Source organism: Hipposideros armiger, unplaced genomic scaffold (assembly GCF_001890085.2).
Source record: "Hipposideros armiger isolate ML-2016 unplaced genomic scaffold, ASM189008v1 scaffold_603, whole genome shotgun sequence".
Classification (NCBI taxonomy): domain Eukaryota; kingdom Metazoa; phylum Chordata; class Mammalia; order Chiroptera; family Hipposideridae; genus Hipposideros; species Hipposideros armiger.
This window is the reverse complement of record NW_017731953.1, coordinates 739,432-752,794: the sequence shown is the minus strand read 5'-3', so window position 1 is coordinate 752,794 and position 13,363 is coordinate 739,432. Positions and strand designations below refer to the sequence as shown.

The 13,363-nt window shown below is 32.9% G+C and overlaps 1 protein-coding gene across 1 annotated transcript in view; it reads right to left on the bottom strand.

Moving 5' to 3' along the window:
* Positions 1-13,363, bottom strand: part of CASD1 (CAS1 domain sialic acid O acetyltransferase 1) — a 44,613-nt gene that overhangs the window by 12,251 nt on the left and 18,999 nt on the right. The window contains exons 6-10 of the mRNA XM_019624725.1: positions 10,088-10,132; positions 9,536-9,659; positions 8,116-8,330; positions 5,975-6,397; positions 4,833-4,922 (exon numbers count right to left, since the gene is read on the bottom strand). Of these exons, the coding sequence (XP_019480270.1) occupies positions 4,833-4,922; positions 5,975-6,397; positions 8,116-8,330; positions 9,536-9,659; positions 10,088-10,132 (897 nt within the window). The remainder of the gene's footprint in view (positions 1-4,832; positions 4,923-5,974; positions 6,398-8,115; positions 8,331-9,535; positions 9,660-10,087; positions 10,133-13,363) is intronic.

Genomic DNA, 13,363 nt, shown 5'->3' with positions numbered 1-13,363 from the left:
CTGTTGTTCAGCATCTTAGCTGTGGAGGGCAGTGTCACTGGCCCTCATATGTGGGATCCGAACCGGGGCCCTCTAGCATTCCAAGCGAGTTCTTAACCATCGCACCACTCGGCCGGCCCCCTCACTCTCATTTTATAAAATAATTTTATTTTATACTCCTACATAAATGTTTCATTATGACCAAGACCCTTAGACTCACTTGCCATAGTTTTTCAGAGCATCACATTTTCACTTCTAAGTTGAATGAAATATAAGATTTCTAATATATATTTTATGGAGTCACTGCAAATATTATCTCATTTACAAGTCCTAATTATCATAACCTTGGACTACTGTCATTTCACTTGTCCACCAAGCAATGGTCCTTTAGGTGCAAATTCATGATCTTCACAACATAACTAGTGCACTGTTTTTAAAAATGATCTTTAAAAGGCTTGTTAAGTAACATTCAACTGTTGCAATTATAAGGCCATTCTTTTAAGGATAATTACTAAATCGATGCAAAAATTTTTTGGCTTTTATGTTATGGACTCATCTGATCATCTTTGTAATTATCCAGCATTAACACTGCTGATAGTCACTTTAGTTAAAACGTGCTTCCCCAAGTGATGATGCTTTGTAGAATAAAACAAAATAATTAAGCAGACACCTTTAAATAGACTTTCTAAAGCCTTGAATGTATGCATCTTTTGTATATATCCTTGAACATGTTTTTCTTTTCTTAGGGGTCATAGTTTTTCCTGGAAGAAAACCTTAAATTTATAACAATTCATGAATTCTTTACCATAGCCTCCACTCTAGCAAAACTTAATATTCTGTCTCCTAAACTGGTCCTCTCGTGCTTTCCTGTCAGCTCTCCCTTGTTTACCTGTTTGTTCTACCCTGGAATGTTCTTCTCCCAACCACATTTTGTTTATTCAAATCTTATTCTTCTTTAGAGCCCTCTTCAAAATTTCCAGTCTTTACTCTCAGATGAAAGTAATTTCTCCTTCCTCTGAGTTACTACATTACCAACTATTGGGTTGTCGGAAAAGTCATGACCATTTTTGCAACGAAAAACACAGAAAAAATACGTCATGACTTTTTGAACCCAATATTTATATATCAGAGTTTTTATTTATTGTTCATCATTAGTTTTTAAATGTCTTATCTCATCATTAGATCAGAAATTTTCATGGAAGGTGTTAACATATTAGAATCACAGGGATGAAGGTGGGAAATACAGTACTGAAATAGCCTCAGGATTTATCTAATTTATCTAAACCCATGCCCTTACTTCATTCTTGAATGTACTCTAATATATTCCCTTCGAGTATGTGAGCACTAATAGTATCAGAAAACATACAAATTCCCAACACAATGCATTCCATTTTCAAAAGGTCCTTAACTGCTATAAAGTTACTTTTCATGAAAAGTTGAAATCTAACTCTATGTAAAACTACCAACTTCAGCCCTCTAGGACAGTGCTATGCAATAGAATTAAAATGCAAGCCACATAGTAAAATTTTAATGTGGCTACCAGCACATTTAAAAAGTTAAAAGAAATAAATGGAACTAATTTTAATAAATATATTTTATTTAACTCAACCTAATATATTATTCCAATACGTAATGAGATATTTTATTGTCTTTTTTTAATACTAAGTTTTTCAACTTAGTATGTATTTATTGTAATTAATCACTTAAGCCGGTGTGTATTACACTTTATATAGTATGGCACTTCTCAATTCCGATAAGCTACATGTGAAGCACTCAATAACCACCTGTGGTTAGTGGCTACCATAATGGACAGCCATTACACAGGCTTAATCACTTTTACATCTAATAGTTCTACAAGTATTTAAAAACAGGTTTTAAACCGAGGCTAACCATTCCCAATTACTTTAACCACTGTCCATAAAACATGTTTTCAAGTCCTTTCAAAACTGAGGCTGGGCCTACAAAATTGTCTCTTGGTTATTATATTTAAACAGTAAAAACAATTTATTTAAATTGAATTAAACACTATCACAGTGATTTGTCAAGTTCCTGCCAATGTTGGATTATTTCAATAATTCTCCCAATAATTCTCCCAACTTTTTAAGATATAAGTGAGTAGTACAATGGACACCTATATGTATTATGCTGAACCACTTAAAAGTATATTGCAGACTACATGACATCATCCCTAAATATTTTAGCAAGTACGGTATCTCCTAAGAAAAAACAATAGTTTCTTACCTGACCATATTATCATTATTATACCAAAATAATTTTAAATGAATAAAACAGTATCTACTGTACAATCCATATACAAATTTCCCTGATTGTCCCGGTAATATCCTTTGTGGTTTAAAAAATGTTTTGTTTTTTTTTATTTAGGAAATTGAATCGATGACCACACATTGTGTTTAGTTGTCATTCCTCTTTAATCTCTTAATTTAAACTGTTTTTCTTTTTGTTTTTCGTGAGCTAAGTGCTATTTACATAAAAAATTTAGTATTAAAAATAATTCCAGCTTCATTAGAATTAGTAGTTAACCTGACTTCCCTTTCTGGTCTTTTTCTAGTCTCACAAATTTTCCCTCCAGACTTTTCACTCAGGTCCCTTTATAAAAGTAATTTACAGACTCTCAAAGGAAAAAACCCACAATGGAACACGAAATTGTCTACTATATGTATCTACTTTGCTGTACTTTCCATGTTAAATTCATAGTGTTTTAGTCATATTAGATATAAATTATGTTTTAAAAGAATGTATACCAACAATTGCAATCTGCCAGACCATCTGTATTATTTTAATAATTCTCTGTAATTTTTGACACAGTTTCTATTTTAGTATAAAAACATGGCACAACTAAAGTTTGACATATTTTACTCAAAATAAAAAAACATTAAGATTAGGTAATTAAAATAATTGTGACAGTTAAAAAGACTTTTTAATGAAGGTAATCCCTTCAAATATCCAAGAATCAAGTCCAAAATATGTTATAAACCCACATTAATAATGCTTTGCTGATGTAGATACAGGTAATTTTTAACCACAAAATCCTGTAGTATAAAAGAACAATGATATGTTAATTAATCATAACAAATGATCTGTTAATGAAAGATATGTCCTTCCAGAACAGGGATTTTTTAAAAATTGTAATTGAGGATGTACTGGGCGTAGTCTAAGATGTATTAGAATGCTAGCTTAGCAAATGATTATAATAGAATGCCAAATTGCCTGCATCCTTTTATGATCCAAATCCTTTCAGAAATCACTGAATTGAGAACTTAATCTGCCATTAATTCTTTCTGTCTGATTTTTTTTTACAATAGCATTACCCTTTAATATGTCAGCAATTAATTATGTCTCTAAGTGGTATTTTCTTAAAACAAAACTCTTCCCCCCCCCAAATTAATTTAATCTTTATTCATATGTCAGAGATATTTCTAGGATTCAGTATGCATCTCTACTTGCTTTTTAGAGAATCTGCCACATTTATCCTACGAATTCTGAACTGGGCTTATAAACTAAGTTTTACTATCTTCATCTCTCCTTGACTCGAATCTCTTTTACTGTCTTGGCTCTTCCATAGATAGTTGAATTCATTAGGTCCCTTTCAGTCACAGGAATTTCACTGCTGCCACAAATACACATATCATAGTCATATAATTTCAGTAAAAATTATACTTCATGCCTCTGCCTTTTGCCCTTCAAACAATCCATAAAATCACCAATTTTTGAAAATAATAAAGATACCTAATGAAGAGTAACATTATTTTCAAATTTTAGAGATATCTGAAAAGCCCCAGTGTTATTTACCTTTTTAACTGCTGCTATGAAAATTTCAAAATACTCCTTTCTGGCCAACACTCCCGTCATTTCAATTTATCATTGATTCAAATACTGTTTAAAGTCGGGTGCTTTATATAAGCAAATAAAACAGTTCAGTCGTTCCCAAATTATGAATGACTTTCTTAAATTTTTACAACATATTTCATGGAAATCAGTTTGTATCATCACTGTAAAAACTTATGTGAAAGGTGGTTATCAGATACCTCGGTTCACCCTCAAAAGCTGTCTTAATTGTAATGTAGCTCAAGTGTTACAACTCTGAATACATTGTTTCTACCCTTTCTAATAAATCCAAGGTGTTCAGCAGACCACGAGAATTCCCTTTTAAGACACACAGGGAGAAGGAAAAAATGATTTTGTCCAGGTACAGAAGGCACTGGGTGAGCAAAGGATGGGTCCTCCATCTTATGAAGAAGGTAGGACATTGAAAGTATGGCACATCCTACGTGGTCTACAATGGCAGTCCATCAGTATTTGAATTCTCTGAACACTGTGGCAAGAGAGTTCTAAGTTTTTTAAACTTTAAAAGTGTAAAAATATTTGGTCAAACTTCCTAAAATATGGTGAAGGGTAGAATATAAAATAATCATCTAATTTGATTTCTTTTTATAGTAACTTAAGTATTCTAAATCCTTTGCAATTAAGTGTCATCTACAAAGATTCTTGATAACTTTAAATCAGTTGTTCAAAAGGATTATATGAAATAATATCCTTAGATTATCAGCTGTCTCTACTATATTAAAATTAAGGACAAGTAAATACAAATAAATTATTGCCTTATCTTTTAAAAAATTTGTTTTTAAAACTATACATTCCCAAAGTCTTTTAAAAAAATTGTTTTTAAAACTATACATTCCCAAAGAGTCAGGTGGTAGAAGAAGAATGGGAAAGCAAAAAGATTGGGCTAGAAATAAGAGGGGTCTCTAAATGGCAGAGGGTATAAAACACAAAAAAGTTGGTGCCCTAAAGTGACATTATTTCCTATATAATCTGAACTTCAAAATACTTACTGTACTTGCTCCAGAGATATGATAAATCAAAATCACAAGTTGCATCCATCCTTTCCATTCATCTGTTTGTTCTCTATTTAATACTTTAGTCTGTGTAAAGAACCAAAATCTATTTTAAAATTCCCCATAAAGCTATTATTTGGACAGTATATATTAAGTATATTAAAACTGTTCCAAAAGAATGTAAAGCTAATGCTTTTGTCAGAAGATCCTTAGGGGGAGAACCAGTTAAATAAAGGCTGTTGTCATTTTATTTCTTGATAAAAGACACAATAAAACTATTTAAAATATAAATTTGAAAACTAATATAAACTAAAAGGTTTTAAATAGTAATTCAGTAGATACGTTTTCTATTAAGATTACATTTAAACTATGACATGTGCTTGTAAATGAAAAAATGGCATTTTATAATTTTCATTAAGAAAATCTTAGAATTTCAGTTAGAAAAGATCTTACAGTTCTCTTATACTCTATTGTTAAAAAAAAAAAACACCAAAAAAATACCTCTATTATTATAGTTTATTTTCCCTAGGATACTCTCACTGGAGATGAAGAACTGATTAATCATCCTCATATGAGTTATTTCTTACAATAGAATTTATTAATGCAAATAAATCACGCCTTATAAAGGAGTTACACTAATATTCTGAGCAATTACAGCAATGCTAAAATAGGAAATTCAGAATATTGCAAATAGTGACCACATTATTAAGTTCTAATTTATGTGTGTGTATATGTCTGACTGTATAAATATGTAAATATAAAATGTGTTTGTGCACACAGGCATTTATTAATATATTTTTTTACTTTATAAAAGAGAACAGTATCTCATGTTTGAAGACCATTATAAAATTCCCCTCTGCTTTCTCCATCTCCATGCAGACACAATAACACTAAGCCATGACATCTTTTTCACAGCTCATGATTTTCCAACTTTTAAACAATCTTCACGAGGCTCTTTGAACTTCCTCCAAACTGTTTCAAAAAAGCAACAGCGAGTCCACTTAGAAAAGTACAACCACAATATTCCTTTGTCCTCTGCTATATACATGCATGTATATTCTGACATGGTATTTTTTTAAATCTAGAGTTTGTAATGAGATAAGAAGGATAAAAAGAGCTAAAAAGAAAATGACTCTTACCTCTTTAGTATTTTCATTGTAAAATACTCCCAAAACCAAGATGTAGATAATTGGAATAAAAAAAGTTGAATGTGTATAAAATTTGTTTTCCTTCATAAATAGATTCGCACGGTCACACATATAGAAATAAGCCATAATCAGGCCAAGTTTGCAGAAAGACTGTAAAAGTATTTCTAATTGAGACACAGGGGTATTGATAATATTTTTCTTTTCCTCTCCACTTTCCAAATCAGTACATGACTTGTTCTTCCGATGGGTGTTACGATGTATTACATAAAAAATTAAATATCCGATAATAGATACAGTGAAAAAGCAAGCGGCTAGCTTCTGTATGAGAGTGAGAGGAGGCCGAGGTTGACAACAGGAACCATCTACAGGCTTCAAAATCTTATTGCAATACACGTTCATGAGAATCATTGCACTCTGTGAACAAATCAAGTTATTTGGTTATTATCTTGTCAGGAATGTATTTTGCATTAGATTTTCTCCTGTGAATACTACTGACTTTTCAGCACTGAAACCAGAATGCTTTTTACTTTTTGCTGCATTTCCCAAACTCTCATGCAAATAATGGTATTCCTTCAATCTGTAATAGCTAGTTCGGGGCTTTTCAAACTTCTTGGGCTATGATCTATAGTGAAAAATTCATTTTATAATATAACCCAGACACATATACGGGAAACAATGCCTATCCTTACTACTTGAAATACACTCTCACATTTTTCTATTCTATTCTATATACATTTTTAAATACTCATTTCATGACTTCTAGAGGTCTGTGGCCTTCAGTTAAAAAAATACTGACAGACGTGAAAGACCAAAGAATTTTAATTAGCAGACTTTCAATACAGAAGATACCAGGATACTTAAGACAGAGTCCCAGTCCTTAGGTATGAAAAAAGAAAACAAATGTAAAATAACTGCCACAAAAAACTAACTCTTAGCTAATAATATTTGTAGTATGTGTTTTATTTGGTGTACAGTTTATGGACTATTTAGGATTCTAGTTTTAATATTTCAATGTTAAATAAAATGTGGAATCTTCAACATGGTTTCATTGTAATAAAAATATTCTAGGCAGTTTACATTTCTGTACACCTGAAACTAATAATAAAAAACAAAACAAACAAAAAAATAAAATAAAAAATAAAAAATAAATTTTACTATTTAAAAAAATATATATTCTAGGCAAACTATCAAGGTTCTATCTAGTTGAAGGTTCAGTCAAATCGAGTTTTATAAAAACTTTATAGTCTAGGCATCTTTGGAACGCTAAGATGATTATATTACTTAAGCTAAAACATTCGAAGTGCTCAGCCTTTTAGAAAGTCTCATCTTTTTTAGCCCTGAGACTTCAGGAGGCTCTGTGCCTAGCACTCTTGCACATGCTAGTCTACAAACTCTATCCCAAGGTGCGTAACCAGTTCCAGGAGGTCCAAACAGCCCCTTAAAGTACATCAAGAAGCATGTGTGTAGATATACGAACATGCATTTTTTCTGTAGGAGACAAACAAAACTACTGCTTTTAATCAAACACTCAAGGTTAGGTGATCCTCAAAAAAGTTAAGAATCACTGCTTTATAAGAAAACAACTCTAAATAATAGCTGTTTGTACTATGTGTGAAAATTCATAATTATGCAGTTCTCCTTCACACTTAACCTAACATCCCTTTCCAGCTGTCAATATGGACTTTTTTTTCAGTATTTACTACGTACCTTAAATAATGGTACTTAGGGTATAAGAACTATAAAGGAATAATCAAAATTATTCTACATATTAAAAAAAATGTGCTCTTCACAGAAGCTTAATCTTGTAATTTTAAGGTGTAAGGCAAGAACATAAAGCAGTAATTTTCAAAAATGAAAACTTATAAGCTTCTTATGAGACAAAGTGTATTAAGAGCAACTAGCACTCAATAAATGAGGTTTCCTTTCCTCCTTTCCATCACTTATCTCTCAGAGTATACTAAAATTCTCACATATATTCAGCTCAGTGATGAAGGCAAAATTATTTCTAGATGTATGTTTACATAGAATAATTACAAGTAATCAAGATTGCAATAAAATAACATTTATAGTTAAGTTATAGCTATGATCAATTAGATATTATTGTCTCTACTGACAGATACAAGAATTCTTACAGTTTCTCTGCTTGATTCTGGAAGATGTAAGCCATCCAAAGATTCCATGATGGTTTCTTGAGCAATTAATTTGGAAACACTGAACATCTTAACATTTGATTTGGAATTTCTCGTGCTACTATTCAAAATACTGACTGCAGCTTCATTGTAGGCATCTATCTTCTCATTAGTGATCATTTTCCTATTTTCACTTAATAGATCTTCATAAACAGGATCTGCACATGAAACACATTATTAAAAACACATTTTAAAAAATCCCTATTGGTAGGAATTGTGGTCATACAAGTTAGTTGACTGCATTTCATTTTTTGTTGTTTAAGTTTAGAGGATTCCAGGCACCTAATAATTCATTTTTAAATAAAGCTGGCCAAGATTTGCAACAGATTTCCTATCTTATATTCAATTCTTGACTCAATCAATATCTCCCTCAAACTTAAACAACAACTTTTATCCCGCCTCTCTTAGGTACACAACTTTCAGGAAACATTTTTCTGTTCTAGCATGTCTTAAGAGTAAAATTTTTGGATGTTGGCTTATACTGGGGAACAGGAATTTAAAACTGGATGGTAGGAGACTGCCTAAGTAAAAATAGCAGCCAGTCTCTTTTTCCTTCTGTCACTGCTTAATTTTGCAAACTTTATTCACACAATTAAGAGGTAATATTATTGAGGATCAAGGTCTCTTATCATTTATCATAAATCATTTAAATTTAACTTTTTCTCATTTTGGTAAGAGAAAGGTTAACAATGAGTCTGTAAATAGAGACTGTGGAACAGATTATCACCAGCGCTTTTATTTCTCTCAACTTGACATTCAACTTGGAAATAATCATGAGTTTCTGACAAATAACTTGAACTGCTAAAAAACCCAAGGCATTTCATATTGTGCTAGGCATTAAATAACAGACACTCAATAAACTCCTGAAATGAGTTGATCTAATGTCAACTTTCTCTTAAAGAATTTTATTACCAAGCATAAACTTGATGGTATGAATTTAAATACATCCTGTCAATTCCAAAGGATATTTATTTCCAATGAATCTAATATTATAAAACAGACTTAATAATTTTTTTCCATACTTCCCAATCATAATAAATAAACTCTGTAAAAAACAAAAAATCACAGGTAAGCATCTCATTTGTTGTAAGAATGTATTCTGCAGCCCTTCTGTCTGCTGGGGCTCCTTGGAGGATATATTTATTTATTTATTATTTATTTTTTACTTATTATATTCATTAGTCTGTCTGTTCCTTAAATTCAAAAGGGAAAGAAAATAACTCAAATTTATTCTAATTTTGCAAGCCTTATTTCAAAATTTATTCTCATAAAGCAGTCATTTTACTTCTTGAAATAGGAGATAATAAAAACCCATGCCTCAAAAGATATACAAAATGACATTTTTTCATTACTCATTCCTTACCTTGTAAGACCCAATAAACATCACTAGTCTTCGCCAGTCTTTCTAGAAGCGGGGCTATGGAGGTGATGTTCGCTCTGTACTGGGAGAGCGCATCGCTGCTGCCATTGTGGATCTTGATAGACCACTAAGATGAAGCAAAGAGTAAGCATTAATTCAGGATCCATCACAGAAAAACTAAAGTATCTAACTTATTGTAACGAAGCTATTATTTAATTCCCATTTTTATTCAATGTTAGAATTATAGTCATATTATTTCATGTAATAAATAAAGATAGTTAGAAAAGGCTGGTATAAAATCAGACTTTCAATGTATAACATTCAAGAAGAAAGAATATAATTTTAGATATAAAATAATATTGACATTTAACACCAAATGTCCTGAGTTCATTGAGACCTTTTTATTACAATTCAGCAGTCTCATTAATTATAATAGAAATAGGAATTAAAATATAAGTACAATCAAGAATTCTATTTAACATAAGTTAACTTTTCCTTAGCATGTCTTTAAGTATGAACAAAAATCATTATGTAAGAATACAGATAATAACTCACTGTGGCAGCTCCTGCTACAATCACATGGGGCTTTGCAACAGAATCCTAAAGAAAGGAAAACCTTTATAATAGTGTTTTATCCAGTTCAGGGAATTAATGTAAGTAACATCACTTAATTTTTTTCTTAAATTTCAGTTCTTCTTCCTTCTAAATGTGTTTTAATTTTCTAGAGTTCCTTATTAAATTCTTATAACAAGATGGACAACCAATGCCTAAAAAAACCCTTACATGGTTACACGGTTACACATGATGGCATGAGCTCGTATGGTTGATTCTTTGTGTTCTTTTTTTTTTAACACTTACAGACTTTTTCTTTAAAGATTTTTATTGGGGAGTTGGGGGGATGGGAACAGACAGGTTGCTGTCCTTTTGTTCTTCAGTCTAGTTGTGGAGGACGTTGCTTCACTGGCTCAAGTTGGCGCCATCATTGCGCTCTTCCCGGGCGAGGCAGATCAGTCGCCGGCTTCTGGATGGCCGCTCCCTGCGGCTGCTGGCCGCTCACGCTGGCTGCTGGCTACACACGGTAGCCCATGGCAACCCACTGCCACAGGGGCTGCAGCCTACGCGGTCGCTGGTGACTTACAGCAGCCCAGCTCCAGGTTGAGCTGTTGTTCAGCATCTTAGCTGTGGAGGGCGGTGTCACTGGCCCTCATATGTAGGATCTGAACCGGGGCCCTCTGGTGTCCCAAGCCAGTTCTTAACCATCGTGCCACTCGGCCGGCCTAATACTTTGTGTTCTTTACAAAAACCATAAAAGCCAAAAACCACTATGGAAATCTAATATAGGCTAATATTCTGAATTGTGAGTAAACTGCTTAAGAGCAAACCGCTAGTATATTATGTGAGCCAATTTAAAAGTATTCATAGAATATACAGTTTATGTTAAATAAAATATAAGGTCAGTGCCCTAAAGAAACACAATCTTTTGGGAAAGTTAAGTCCAATATGTATTTAACAAAATTAACTGACAGTTACTATAGACCACAATGTGGAAAAAAAAATAAGGAGAAATTTGGTTGAAATCCTCATCAAATGCAAATTATATTCAGAACGGTTTATAGGGCATTGCTGAAACGCGACAGGACAAAGCCACAACTTAAGTCTTCTGGCTCCTGAGTTCAATATACCTTCCACAACACAGAAGACTTGATATTATAATCATGTACACAAGAAATAATTAAAAATAAGAATTAGAAAAACATCAGACCCACATGTAAAATTAAATTGAGGTAGTTAGTGTCTTATTATAAACGCAATACACAGAAAACTATGAAAGCAGAAAAAAAATAGCAAAATTAACCTATTTCCCTTCAGAGACATTTTCGTTTCCAGTATAGCACCCTTAGCCAGCCTTTCTGAGTCTGTATCCTTGTTTTATAAGATATGTATAATATCTTCCAGCCTATCTCACGGGTGGCAAGAATCTCTATTAAAATGAGCTCACTGAAGAAAAAGTACTTAGTGCTTCATTTTACATTGTTATTTTAGTGAAACTTTTTCCTCCTCCCGAGGCGGCTCCCTTACTCATTCTTCACAGTGGTTATCCCAAATATTAGTTTCATTATAGAGGTCCCTCTTGGCCACCTCCTCACTTGCCACATAAAGTCTAATTCTTCTCAAATTTCAAAGAGAAAACAGAATTCCTCTGGCTTGTGTGCTCTTGCTTTCCCTTCCTTCCTCATTCCTACAACTTCATCTCTACGTTCACCCAACCTATCTTTCTCTGACAAGCGAGTAAAGAAACTACGTCCCTATTCCTCCTAATGGCTAACCCGTTGTTCTATGTCTATATCCCCTCCCTTTTTTACTTCTGAGGCTATAACCATTATCTCCTTCAACACTCATATTATCAATGCCAACCCCCTTCTCCTCTCTTCTTCCTTCCCATAATCCACAAAGTGTTAAATCATCTTTATCCTCAAAAATATTCCTTTAACCTTGTCTCACTCTCAAATTCTTTCTGCTCACACTTTTAACCAACAGATTACATACATGGGAGAGCATTCTACCTTCACTATGCCAATTTCTCTCTCTCTCATTCATGCCTCAATTTATCACGTTTTGATTTGGGGCTTCACCATCCATTACAACTGCTCTTGGAATCCATTAATGAACTCTGATTGCTAAGTCCTATAGCTTCACTCTACCCTATCTAAGTCCTAAAGAGACACTACAGACTATCCACTTTTTAAAACTCTGTCTTTCCCTGTGTTACCTGACCGTTATTGTTCTCCCACGTTTTCCTCTTACCCCTTTAACCACCCCTTCTCAGGATCTTTTGGATAGTTCCATTCTTAAAATCTCTTCTTTATTCTTTAAACTCTCTGCGTATTCAATTTCTTCCATTCAAGTAACTTCAAATATCACCTCATTCCATATCAAGACTCTTCAAATCCATCTAAGTAGCTCAGACCTCTTAATGACTACCATTCACCTACAGATTTAAACCTAAATTGCTGGCATCTTTACAATGTAGTCTAATTTCCTACTACTACCGCACTATACCGCATCATTTTCCTGTTTAAGAGTTTCAATGGTTCTCCACTACCCTCAAGATAAATTCAACCCAATATCCTTATTTTTAGAAAATACACCTTGAATATTAAGAGTTAATCAGAAAATGGATAAAGTATATCTACACCCCCTCAAATGTAGCTTAGGATAGTATTCATAATCTAGTGTTTGCTTACCTCATCTCTAATCAACTCTCTCCCAAAAATAAAGCACATGATATTTAAAAGCAGAACTAAACAGAAATAAAGGAGCACTTTGAATTCTAGCTCTAGTAACATTAAAACTCCTGGTGATTCCCTGAATAGATTATATATACTCGTATCTTCGGCATCTTTGCATATGTTATTTCCTTTGCACAGGGTAACCCTCCTTTCTCACTCGACCCTCACCTTTAAGGCCACTTTATCTGAAAACTGGTTTTGCAAACTTTTAAAATTACATTTAGTGCCTATCCTCTGTAATGTTGTTGCACTCTATAATTCCCTTATTTTGGCACAACATTGCTCCTTTAATTACCTATATCTGCCACTCAACCAGAGGCTCTTTGAGGAACTCTATTTTAGTTAACCAGGATATTAACAGTGTCTAGCCTAGTGCCTGGATTTATAAATATCTGTTGACTAACACTTGAGTCAGCTAAATTCAACTCTGCTCATGTGCCTATAGATTTCTATAAGGTATATGATTATCTGAGTATCTTTCTGACCTATAGCTCTTTGGAAATATCTGCTCTCTAAAGATTTCTTAGATTATCACCTACAC